The 13789-nt window shown below is 28.4% G+C and overlaps 2 protein-coding genes across 2 annotated transcripts; both read right to left on the bottom strand.

Annotated features, from left to right (window-relative positions):
• Positions 1 to 4672: 4672 nt before the first annotated feature.
• On the bottom strand, positions 4673 to 5786 carry LOC109808561 (Stress responsive alpha-beta barrel domain protein). Its single transcript, XM_020371605.3, has one exon. The coding sequence runs from the start codon at positions 5717 to 5719 to the stop codon at positions 4961 to 4963; it is 759 nt and encodes a 252-aa protein (XP_020227194.1). The 5' UTR covers positions 5720 to 5786; the 3' UTR covers positions 4673 to 4960.
• Positions 5787 to 9715: 3929 nt separating this feature from the next.
• LOC109808562 (transcription factor MYB1) lies at positions 9716 to 11730 on the bottom strand. Its single transcript, XM_029273482.2, has 3 exons — positions 11079 to 11730; positions 10598 to 10727; positions 9716 to 10350 (listed from the first exon to the last, which is right to left on the bottom strand). Exons 1-3 carry the CDS (start codon positions 11209 to 11211, stop codon positions 9918 to 9920), a joined length of 696 nt encoding a protein of 231 aa, XP_029129315.2. The 5' UTR covers positions 11212 to 11730; the 3' UTR covers positions 9716 to 9917.
• Between the last annotated feature and the right edge of the window lie 2059 nt (positions 11731 to 13789).

Genomic DNA, 13789 nt, shown 5'->3' with positions numbered 1-13789 from the left:
TTACAAGATAAATATTTTCATATCAATATAATCTATTTCATATTCAAGATCATGATTCAAACTTTGAAGATCTTAATTAAGAGATACAACTCGTTACAATTTATATTAATTAATATTGATTAACAACTGTTATTATAATTTATATCTATTATTTCTTAACTGAGAAAAAAAATCAAATCAATAACAGAATAAATTTAGATCATTGCTGTTTAGGGAATTAATTTTTTTTTCTTCTTTTATTTCTTTCTATTTACAATTCTCTATTACTTTTTATTTTTATTTTTTTTCTATCTGTTCTGATGAGAAATTGGTTAAAAATAATAATTAGCATCATAATAATATTTTTAAAAATAAGATAAATTAAAATAAAAATATCTATCAATAATAACGCATAAAAGATGATAGTAAAAACATTTAATTACACTACTATTAATGTATTTTCATTATAACTTATAATGTACCCGACGTGATTTTTAATAAAATTGTTCTATTTACTGTAAAAAAAAAAAATTGTTCTATTTTTTAATTTCTTAACTGATGTACGTTTTTTTTTTTTTTTTTACTGAATTTTAACTGATGTACTTAAAACACTAATTATTGAGATTTTTATTAAAGGTAAAAATAATTGTTTTATGAGACTTTCACTTTCCTAAATCAAATTTTTTTATGTCTTTTGAAATGCATTAAATAGGGAATTTAATTGGAAAACACTGTTCGTGTAAAGATTTTTTTTATTATTATTTTTTTCTATGAACAAAGTTGACGTAATCTTTCGACGATCAAAGACTAAATAAAAACTATTGATTTTTATAATAATTATTCAAGAAAATAATTTTTAATTAATTAAAGATATAATTTCTTTTACGCTACCATTATATCAAAATTAAACTCTTAAACGTGAGATATAGACAAAAATTTAAAGGACCATTCAAAAAAAATATATGCTGATAAAATTTTCATGAAAATCTAATGACAAAGTGTAAATAATCTATAACATTAATAAAGAAAATATCTTGATATCCAATTTTTTTTACTCCTTTACCTTTAAATATTCTTCAAAAAGTTATTATAACCAAATTTATAATTATAGATTTTCAACTAACACTTCTTTTTGAGTAATTATATGAAGGTTTTTAGCTTTTTCTTTTTAAGTAACCACATACCACCACTTCTATAAAAAGACCACTTTTTATTTTTAAAAAAACATTTTTTATTTAAATAAAATCTATAAACACAAAATATATCAACCCCAAGCGTGTAGTTCAGCGGTAAGGGTTGATCCACGCTTAAGCAAGCCTCCAACGTAACGAGGAGATTAGTCACTGCTATCGACGAACCAAAAAAAAAAAAAAACACAAAATATATCGATACAACTAATCCATACTAATATATATAAGAGATACTCTTTTCAGTAACTACCTTGATCTCCATTTTTCTTAACCATTATACCTTTTTATTTTAAAAAATTATAAAAAATATTTTTTAATCAAATTTAAAAACTTTAATATCAATTAAATTAATATATTTTTATTTTTAATAGAGGTACAAAATACCTCAACCTCACTAATATATATATATATAAAGATAGTATAAAGATTTTTTATATTATCATTCAATCATAAGTTAATGACTTTTAAAGTCATATGAATAATAATTTCGTAATAACTGATAGTCTAAAATTTCTTACACAACTAAAGTGTATAAATTAATCACTTGGACAATATGGACTTACTTTTGCAAGGGTGGACAGCATAAAGCATAAACAACCAATATTTAACACCCACAATTCATACACTGCCCTTGTAACAGTAGATATCTTTTTATCTCGCTTATTTTTTATAACATCACTCGTGTCGTGGCATAGTATTTCTCCTGCTCCTATCTCTCTCCCTCCCATGAACTTATACAACTCTTACGAATGTAAAACAATTTTTATTTAATCTTAAGTGCTCTCTGAAATCTGAATCTTTTCTGTTTCTACGAAAAGAAACAAAAAGAAACATAATTATATTATTCATATAATGTTCTTTTACAACACTTTTTAAATTATATATATATATATATATATTTTTTATCTTTTACAATAACATTAGACATTTTATATATTTCTTTTCCTTACCTTCCTATCTTTTGTTCATTGTACAAAAAAATTATATAAAATACAAAATACAATTTCTCAAAACAGATAACTATCATTTTCATTGCAGCTATGGCCATCGCCATTGCCTGAATTGCTCTAGCAACACCACTTTATCAATATCATGTAAATCGCAATCTTTCACTTTTATATTTCGTTGTCCTTCGCAATTAAAAAAAACCCTCTCCAACCATCAATAGCAGAGAACAAGACGTTGTATATAAGTAATTATTAAATAAAATACCCCTGTAAATGTAAACCTATTTTCAATCACAAGGATGGGTTAAAGGGTTATGAATATAATTTTTTTGTTTGAAAAAAAAATAATTCTTTTCATAGATATGAGAAAAACCATTCATAATATTTAACACTTACTATTTTTTGAGTTCTTACCTGTGCATGGTGTATAAGATAGGAAAATCGACATTTCTAATCTAACGAAAGTATAGGCTCGTCATAGAAGACTACAGTTGAAAGTACATATATTCATCTCAATAGAAAAAGGAGAAGAAAAAAATACATGAATTAAGTTTAACAAAAGGGAAAAGAAGGCCCCGAGGGGGGGTGGAGTTCAAACAAAAAATAACAGCTACAGACACTCAAGACTTCAAATATGGCAAACATCAAGTTCATCAGAGATCAGAAATTAATCAAGGTGATCTGGTTAAGACACTACGATGACATGCGTTTCGGACAAAAAAAATTCCATGACATTGAGACTGTCAGTAAACAAATTCACAAAAATATTACTATGAAATTAATTTTAATAATTTTCTCTAATGTCATTCTTGGTTTGCCTCTATTCCTTTTCACATGGCTAAAAATCAAGTACTCTCCTTGCTAATGTTTCCAGTGGCCTTATGTATAATCGAAGTCGATTAAACTGGTCTTTATCTTTTCTTCTACAGGTATCACACTAACATTTTCTCATATGCAATCATTTAACTTTTTCTTTCGATAGCCAAACATTCACAATCATGGAACATAAATAGTAGTATAGCCATACAGTAAAATTCCCTTTAAGCTTTGTAGGTGCTTTGTGGTAAAAAATCGCCCCCAACGCCATTGTTTTCTTCATATTTTAACCATCCAGTTTGTATCTTGTGTTTTGACATTTTACTAATTTCTCCATCTTTTTGCAATATCAATCCCAAATAAACATGGCATTATCTTATATTTTTACCTCCATATCTTTTTCTTCTTATTTCTTGCTAAAGTTGCCATGCATATACCTATATTACTCCTCGAGCAAAAATACTATGATTCCAAAATCTATCTCCAAAGCTCAAATTTAAAGTTAACCTCTTCCTTTAATTCTTCATTCAAAGACTATATCGTCCACACAAAACATTCATTTAAGAATAATCTTTTTTATATACCCAGTAAATACATCCAAGATTAGATTAAACAAGTACTAAGACCGAGCCTTAATACAAAGTTATCACAACAAAAAAGTCTCCAAGAAAAACCACACTAAATTATCACAACAAAAAAGTCTCCAATAATTCACACTGATAGTTATTCCATCATAAAGTGTCTTGTACAGTTATGAGCCCCATACTAAATGAAATAAGAAGCTTATAATGATACTTAAGCCACTAGACTAATGGACTAATCTTCTGAGTTAAACTTCTCTTGTGTCTAAGTCATAACAATTGGTATTTTTATTGAGGGTCAAGCTATTGAAAAAGCTAACTATAATTTAAATTAAGGTATAATGTACTTAATACTAATAGGTGAACCAAGTTGTCGATGTAAGGGGGAAAATGGCCACCATGAACATCTATTCTTAAAAGAGGTGACAATAGTAAAAATCTTATTCGAGTACAATAAGAAGTTTAATGTAGACCTAGTAGTTTATGTTTTGAAAGCTTAATCGTTTGTGTTCTGAAAGCTCTCTCAAAAAGTTAGACAAAAATAAAGCATTTTTATTTAAAATAACTTGGAATAAATATGCACTCAATCTTCACCTAGAGTACAGTGAGGATCAAGCTGGCCTCAAGTATGATACTAAGTCATTGTAAAGGCTCCCCGAGGATACATAAAACTATGGTGTGGGGATGACACCTCTGAAGACCTAATTTCACACGTCCAAGGAAAATGGAGACCTCTCAATGGGATATGTATGCTTGGTAAGGACACGTTAGGCTTCCTCTTGTGAAGGAGTTAATGAGCTTCAGGCCATGCGTGTATTTTAAGGTTGCACTTGCTGAACATGTTTATAGGTGAATTTGGGTAGTACTCGTGCACTGCAGACTGAATATGCTTGATAAATAAAGAATGACAGAAGCGATAATAGTCATGTTTAGGCGATAACGATGAAGAGGGAGTATGAGCCGGGTGAAATGGGGAAGGAGGGGTTAACTGTGTAACTGTGTATGAAGTTGCTCTTGCTCTCATACACCATTTACTATTACTACAAACTGGTTTTGAATAATAGCCAAAAAACTAGGCATTATAACATTATTATGTCTTCCCCTCGATATCAACTTACAAATCAAGCAAAAGATTAAAACTAATAGTTACTAGACAATATTAAACTTGGTGCCATGTATATACTACTGGAACCTTTCTATCATTTAATTTAATGTCTAAGACGCCTAGCCCCTTCTGCTTTATTTTCTAATACGAGAATCATATAACCAAATACACAGTCCATTCTGAAGCTAAAACACACAAGCAGCAAAAGACCAAACAAGTAAAGTAGAGTCTAATACAATGTGACATAGTGAGTGAATCATAATTATTAAGCATCAACACTCACGAATCATTATCCTGGCAAAAAGGCACAATTAAACAGAACAGAGCATAGCAATAACCTCGTCAAAGGCTTGCACTCTGAGCAGGAGGCGGCACCACATAATCAACGACGACCACACTCTCGATGTGATCCCTAACCTTATCCTTCTGGTAATTCACCAACTCCTGGTTCGAATCCACCGCCTCCAACTCACTCGCCCCGGGAAAAACCGCGAGTGAAGCAATCGAGAAACCCTTGGCCCTAGCCGGCGAGAAATTCTCCCCGAAACTGAAGTCACTAATCTGCTTGAAACTCTGGGGAATCCCTCCGACCACGCCCAGCACGTCGTCCTTAGCAGCGTCCTCCTTCAATTTCAAGAAGCTGACTCGAATCGCGGAGCCCTGCGGCGGAACGAGGGCGGAGAGGTCGTGGGCGAGCCAATCGACGGCCATGATGTCGTCGATGATGGGGAGCACGTGTCCCTTGACGACGCTGACGTGGCTAGGGTGCGCGGAGTAGGCGTCGAGATCCTCTTTGGACTTGTAGCGACTGTGGAGCATGTGAGTGAAGGTTAGGGATGAGGATCGGTTGCGGAGGAGTGGGCCCACGCTGAGGTGGAGGACCTGGTCCAGCGAAAGGAGGGAGCTCAGCCCATTCACCATCTCACTCACCTTCGAAGCCTCGGTTCCCTCTTTCACCTTGAACAGCACAATGTGCTCCACCGTTTTCGTTGACGTCATCTTCACGGAGGACCGTACCTGAACCTTGCTGCGGATGTGCTTCGAGGCTGAGAATGTCAGAGAAAACGGATGTGACAACAACGGCGTTCTCAGACACAGCATCCTACGCTTTCAACGATTGTGATTTCTGACCCAATCAATTATGACTCGCCTTAGAATCGAATCGAATCTACCTCACGCTTTGCACGTTCTCGTACATAGGGGCTGAGGCCCGTTCATTTTTTTATATGGGCCGAATGACCCAAACGAACTTAATTTATCATTAGAGAGCCTTTTTTTTTTAATAACTACATTCAGTGGAAGTCATTAATTTAATTTATGGGAAGAATTAAAATTCAAGATACACAGTGCAACCACACATTTTCCTTTTGGTTTTAAGTATACAATGATAGATTTAGAACACGACACCACGCATATCTTTATTGGTTTAGTGTAACAACAAGTGACAAGTCAAGTAATTGAAGAAAAGATAAAATATATTTTTCATTTAAAATATTTTTCAAAATTACTTTATCTTTTATAAAATTTTAATATATTTTTATTTTCAACATTTAAACAGAAATACGTGTTCTTTTAATTTCTCACAAGAGAATAAATATAAACTAAAAACATATTAAATTTTTATAGAGTTTAAAACTAAATCTTAAAATATTTTGAAGAAAAAAACATGTATTTTTCCCTTAAAAAAATAACCTTATGTTCGATCCAAAACATGTATTTTAAGAGAATAATGTATTTTTTTAGGGCCTTCATAATTTACTTATTTGGTCCATAAACTTTGTGTTTACTTCTTTTGTTTTAGATTTTCTTATAGAGACATTAAGAAAAGTTAATAAAACATTTGTTTTTTTTTTAAAACATCTATAAAATACGTACATTTCTTATACATATTTTAAAACAAGCATGTATTTTATTGACTGTTCATCTCTTTCAATTTATTCTTTTTCATCTCCATTCGTAAATTAATTTTTTATATTTTAAAAAATATGAAATAGCTAAAAAGATGTGAAAATCGATAAGATTGGATGTGAAAATGTAAAAATGAAGAAAAAGCATCCTGAGGTTATATTGAGAAAGAATAGAGATGTAGCGCAACCACGTGAATTTGAAATACCGAGATTCAAAATTAGCTCGGTATGAAGTAATGAGTGATTAATTAAATCACATGAATTTGTATAAATTATACAAATATGAACACACATATATATATATATATAGTTATATACATTTGTATTTGTGTTACATATGTTAAAATGTTTAAGTGATTCAATGGCAAGTAACCCATTTATCTTGTGAAAAAAAGTTGTCCATTTGCTTGTCGAGGAATGAGGGGTCCGTCCAAGGTTGAAACATAGTGACAAATATTTTGCATTTTCTGTATGTAGAGACACGACGTAAAGGTACATGCACGTGAGTGGGAATGATTACTGAATAAAACTTACAAAGTATGGTGTCTGAGTGAAAAATACAACTGCAGGAGTGGGATTTTAAGCGGGAAAATATAAGCGGAATAGATCGATGAACTAAATGTAAAATTAGCAAAACTACTACAATGTTAAACTTAATTTAAATTTAATGAACTATTATTCAGGCAAAATAAAAAATCGTTTGGAGATGATGCAGTAACAGAGTCTATGCGTGAGTTTGTTGAATGAGAGTACCATTTTTTTTATGAGGGAGAGAATACTCAAAATTTTGTCACTTCACTTCCAAATAAGCCAAATTCTACTGAGCCGTCACAATTTGACGTCATTGTTTAAACCAAAATTGTGAGAGGTGTGTCTGTGCAACTTGTGCTGGTGTGTGTTGTAATATAGTGTTGCATTCTGAGCGAGTGAGAAGAAAAACACGTGAGAAAAATAGTGTTGTAGTGTATGAACGAAAAAAATTTATAAAAATATGTGTCATTCTCAGTGAGAACTTATTTATTTATTTATTTAAATAATCTAGACCCCTTTTTATTTATCTAAATAACCAGGTTAGGAATGGGTTTTTTTTTAAAAAAATTTAAGTTCATTAAGAAATTAATTACTCAATTTCTCAAAAAAAAAATTATATATTTTTTCTGATTTTGAAAATTATAAAAAATATTTTAATTTATTTTAATTTTCAGAAATAAAAATAAAAAATATTTCAGTTTCAAATTCTGAAAATTAAAATAAATTAAAATTATTTTTAAATTTTAAAAAAACTGAAAACAAAAAATGAAAAAAAAAAAAAAAAAGATCCATGAAAAATCGATTATCTATTGGGCCTGTCAAGTGGATCATTTGTGTGAATAAAAAGGGATCCAGTATATTTAGATAAATAAAAAAATTATATATTTATATATAAAAAAGAAAGTCTCTCAGTGAGAGGGTGCGTGATATTGTGAGACAAAACGAGTATGGCTGAGGAAAAAATAGAATATTCTAATTTGTAAATGATAAATGTGTTACCCCATTTCTGTCGATCAAAAATGTGACATGTTGCCGCATGTGATGTGCCTGTGCCTCGGAGGAAATTACCTCAAGCAGAATACTGAGAATCGTGTGAAAACATCTAAGTATTTTATTATTATTATTATTATTTTTTAATGTCTATCCTCTCGATCTGAACTAAATATAAGTTAAGAAAAATTTATTTACGAACGAGGATAAGTGATTGAACCATAAAAAAAATACTCTCTCTATTTCTTTTTAACTGTTACTTTTTAGAATATCTTTATTTTTATAATTTGTTTATTATTTTCAAATTTAAAATAATATTAATTATTTTCAATTACCCTCTTATTTTCCACTTAACTTATAATTATTTACACATTTACATTAATATGCGTGCATTTATTATAGAATAAAGATGAATAATATTATAATAAAGACTTCAAAACATAAGAAATGGAATTACTCCAAAAAATTAAGTAATTATGAAGATATTATTTCCACCCGTCCTTCTTAAAAGACCCAAATACCTACTCAATTCACTAGAAATCAAGGAGGTTAGTTTATGTGGTAGTTTTAAAATTATCGTTAATTTATATTTTTAAAAAAACTACAACTAACATTAATTAATGAGATTCTTATTTTACATCATATAATTTTTAATAAATTTTAACTAAAAATAATGAAAGTGTACGTTAGAGAGTATAATCAAAGCATAAAAAATAATTAAATTTAACCTATTTATTGAAATCAAATATCAACTAAAAGTATTGTTTAAATAAATTATTACTTTTACATTTTCAAGTAATTAATTTAAATAATACATATAACTTAGAATAACTCATACAATACATTCAATATATATAAAAATAGCTTATTAGATATAGATATCATATACAATATAATACATGAAATAAAATTATAGTAATTAAGTTGAGAATCATAATAATTAATTTAATTTAGAGTAAAATTATATATTTTAAAGGAATAATATAAAATAATAAAATATGGGCAATTGTATTGGTATATGTTAGTAATCTTATTTTTAATTTTAATATTTATATAAAATAAATAATTTCATTTTTTCAATTATTAAAATATTATATATTTTTATAGTGAAAATGATTATAAGACTGGGTTTTATAATAATTGTTTATGACGTCAATAAACATACAATTTTAATGTGATTACCGTTTCAATATAAATATTAAAACTATATCCTTTCTATTTATTTTGTAAAACAATAATGTTAATAAGTATGTTAAACGGAAAAATGTGTATAAAAAAAGAATACAAAAAGAAAATTGTGAATAACAATAAGAGTATAAAAAATGCACTAAAAATTAAAATAAATAGTATATAATCTTTAAAGCCGTCATGCTTTTAAAAATGTATAGGAAAATCAAATAAACAAATGTTTTACCAGATTCATTTTGGTTAGAATGTCGTATGGTTAAAAAAAATGTGCATAAAAAATAAAGACTACAAAAACAAGTCAAAATAGAAATGAAAATGAAAAGAAGTATCTATTCTATAAATAGAAAGAAAAATGTATATTAATATTCGTATTCAAAATTGAGATAAACTTAAACTATAAATAATTTTATTATAACTTAAAATATTTACTTAAAAATTTTATTTAATTTTAAATCATGCTATTGAAATACTAGTTGATGAAGTTGTGAACTTTATTAATTAACAAGGGAATGCACACGATTACAAACACAGAGGAAGAACCTCTTAACTAGTCTTTCTCACTAGACTCAAGGAGAAAGAATGAAGGTTGTTGGAGAAATCTATGAGAACTTCATGAGAGAACATGGGATGATGTTGGTCCGAAGAAGGAAGGCGATAATTGGTGGGTGTTGTTAATAATAATATTACCGTAAGTAGGTGAAATCATAGGTGTCTGAAAAATCTAAGTTGAGAAGGTCAGATAAGCAAACATCCCCCACGTTAAATTCCATGAGCAAATCCTTTGAATCGTTGGAAAACGACAAGAAGCCGTTGTCGTATTTTATTTGGTTACTGACGTCATCCACAACCCTAGTTGCTTCTTCCTCGGCTACAGCCTTGGAACTGTTAGGCACTTGCATTGCTGGGTTTATGAATAATGCTTTAGAACACTTTCTAGCCTTTGTACGGACAACGTGGGGAGTGGCCACGGGGGCTTCTTGCAACTTTGTTGGATTCTTTGGACCTGAAATACTCGTTTGTTCCTCATTTTTAACCTTTTTTCTTAATTTGCTATTCCAATAATTTTTTATTTCATTGTCTGTTCGCCCTGGAAGCCTCCCTGCTATTAAGGACCATCTGCATGCAAAATCAATCAAAGATTTAATTACCAGCCATTATGTCCAACACCCTTCTCATGATTCATGTCTATATATGTACGAGAAGAACAATAATTCTATATTATGAAACAAACTTTGTTATTAATTTATATATAAATTTAATATCTTAAAATCATAAAATACATTAGAAAGTCGATCTCGTCAGAATTAATTAGTTACTCTAGAAAAATTAAACTTTTATTTATGGTGCATGTAGTAATGGAGACCTGTTGCCCAAAAGCTTGTGGAGCCTGATGATGAGCTCTTCTTCATCTGAGGATATATTACCTCTCTTGATATCTGGTCTCAGATAATTTAACCATCGAAGCCTGCAACTTTTCCCACATCTTTTCAAACCTGCATAGCCAGCCATCATTTTCAAAATAAAATAAAATATTATTGAGATTTACTCATCTCACTTTAATTTCGTACAACAAAAAATTATTATTATTATTATTATTATTATTATCATATATTTCTTTTTAACAAATTATTGATTCGAGTATTATTGTAAATTATTATTTTTTAAATAAGATCTCAAATTTAAATCTTATATATATAAAAAAATATAGTTGAAAATGAAATTCTACTAAAAATAACTAATCAATTTTTTTTTTTAAAAATAATCATTAATAACTATAAAAAAATTATATATATAATAAAAATTTATTGATACAAATTCACTTATTGCTTAAACCAACAATGAACCTGCACTTTTGGGAAGGTTTCTCCATCTTCCTTTACCATGGAGTCTGATGTACTCTGAGAGGATTTTGTCTTCTTGAGCTGTCCAAACACCTCTATTCAAGCTCTCCTTTGAACAACAAAGGCTACTCCCCATCTGTCTATCTATCTACAGGAGTCGGTGTGTGCGCCTTTCTCTCTCTCTCTCTCCTATAATTTGATGTTATGCTCAGGTTGATACTTAGCTTCCATCGAAGACACTTATATAGCAATTACTTTATGTTTTCAAGAGATCCACTCTTTATTTTAGTATTTTCTTAAGAGAAAAGTTTAGATTGGGACAAAATGTTATTCATACAAATGCATTAAGCATCAATTTTTTTTAGAATTACGAATTATTTATTCTCATTTATACAAGTTTATAAAAAAAATATAAAATACAAAAAAAAATTGGATTCAATCTCAAGTAGTAATTTATTGGAATAAATGAATTTAATCTATTGTGTCTAAATACACTTTATATATATATATATATAGACATAATTCGCATAATATTATAAAACTAAAAATCAATTACTAATTCGTATTTATAAGACATTTTTTTTTGCCGGCAAAATATTACAGGGGAATGACTAATAAGAATATATGATTAAATCACAAAATATCTCTGTACCAAAAAATATCACAAAATATTTAAATTATTAATCAAAAAAATTATAAATACCGTCATCACATTCACGTGCAATCATGGCCCTTGGAGTATTTCGATTGCATATGCAGTTAGCATTAGGGATGGCAATTGAACAGGTCGGGTACGGGTTTCATGATATTCGTTCCTGTTTTTGTGAGTTAAATCTATTACCGTCTCTGTACCTATACCTGTTGAGTATGTGATTTTTATTTCCATTTCTGTCTACGTCGGGCATCAAGTATACCCGTACCATCAATTTTTTTATTTTTTATTTTTATAAAAAAAATGATATTTTTAAATTATTTTTTATTATATTATAATTATAATTAAGTTATTTTTCTATTTTATATTATAATAAATAAGCACACATTAAAAAATATTAAAATTCTTTAATATAATTAAATTAAAAACGGGAATTAAATTAAAAACGGGTATTAAATTAAAAATAGAAACGGGGACAAGTACGGGTACGGGTACGGGACGGGTAAGTACATATCCGTATCCATACCCATACCTGATTTAAAATATCAGGTTTTATCCGTACCCGTATCTGTACCCGGTCAAACCGGGTATTCCTCGTCAAAGTCGGGACGGGTTCAAATATTACCTGCGGGCACGGATATATTTGCCATCCTTGACATCATTTGTCTCACTCGAAACAGCGTTATAGTGTGTTTGGATGAGGAATTTTAAAAATTTAAGAAATTTTAAATTCTTGGTATTTGAATTACTTTGATTTCAATTTCTATCATTCTTTAAATATTTTGTTTGGATGAGTCAATTCAAATTTCTTAAATTTTAAATTGTTAGGTTGAATATGATAATTTGATTCTATCATAGTAAAATTGATTTTAAAAATATATTTATATGTTGAGATTTTTAAATTAAATTTTATAAAAATAAATATTAATCCTTTTTTAAATATTTAATAATTTTAAAAATTAATATTAGATAATATTTAATAATTTTAAAAATTAATATAAGATAATATTTAATAATTTTAAAAATATTTTGAATATCCAATAATTAAAAGAATGAAGAGATAAGATAAAATATATAGGTGAAATAAGAAAAACAAATATGAGGAATTTCAAATTCTCCCATTTTTGGGAGAATTTGAAATTCTACTATTTTAAGAAATTTCACAAATGCTTGGATTTCAAATTCTTTGTAAATTCCTCATCCAAACAAAGCATTTCACCTCAAAGAATTTGAAATTCTTCAAATAAATGAATTACCCTATATAAATTCCTCATCCAAACACACCATTAGGGTTGGACGCCAACGATTTCCTATCCCTGCAACAACTTTTTTTTATTTTCTTTTAAGATATATGTAAAAATTCTCGTATTTAGTATATAATTTTAAAGTGTCATTAAGAAATATTATTTCTTATATTTTATTTATTCATATTTCTTACGGATTTTTTCTTATATAGGAGGGATAACAATCTAACTTTTTAAATTAAAAGAAAAAGTTTTACTAGACTAAAAACATCACGTTTTCTTCGTTAATTTATTTCATTTAGTAAATAATTAAATATTTTGATAAAGTTTTGTTAAAACTAAATGTAAAGATGTTTCATTCCTAAATATTATATATAAATATTTTTAAAAATATCAATCAAATAAATTTTATTCATTCATAAGAATTATATATAATTCTTGAAATTCTTTTTTTTATATTTTATACGTTAAAGTTAGCCTAGTGATTGAGATTTGAATAGTATATATAAGGTCTTAAGTTTGAATCTTGTTGTTGTCGTTGTAATTCATACTCACAAAAAAGTGTTCGAACTTAAGGATATATATGTATGTTAGCTTAACTTTAGCTACTAAACTAACTCTAATAATTTATATTATCTTAAGTCAATCTCAAAGGTCCAGGTTCTTATTAAATAGAAAATCACAAAACAAATCTCCAAAAATTGGACTTTTTTAGTACTATTAAACTTTTTCAGTTTAAGTGATGAAACCTGAGAAATTAGTATAAGTTGTCTACTAGGCACTCTAAAAGTCCTAATGTTGTATATACCTGATATGGT

This window comes from Cajanus cajan, chromosome 5 (assembly GCF_000230855.2).
Source record: "Cajanus cajan strain Asha chromosome 5, NIPB_CcT2T_4, whole genome shotgun sequence".
NCBI lineage: Eukaryota > Viridiplantae > Streptophyta > Magnoliopsida > Fabales > Fabaceae > Cajanus > Cajanus cajan.
The sequence above is the reverse complement of the archived record's forward strand: the minus strand, read 5'-3'. Positions and strand labels throughout refer to the sequence as shown.

Bases quoted from the DNA above. Each gene is read 5' to 3' on its own strand.
- LOC109808561 (XM_020371605.3), bottom strand. From the start codon at position 5,719: ATGCTGTGTCTGAGAACGCCGTTGTTGTCACATCCGTTTTCTCTGACA.
- LOC109808562 (XM_029273482.2), bottom strand. From the start codon at position 11,211: ATGGGGAGTAGCCTTTGTTGTTCAAAGGAGAGCTTGAATAGAGGTGTT. The intron at 10,728-11,078 runs GTTCATTGTTGG...CTGGCTATGCAG, and splicing joins AAACCTTCCCAAAAGTGCAG to GTTTGAAAAGATGTGGGAAA. The intron at 10,351-10,597 runs GTCTCCATTACT...TTTTGCATGCAG, and splicing joins CACAAGCTTTTGGGCAACAG to ATGGTCCTTAATAGCAGGGA.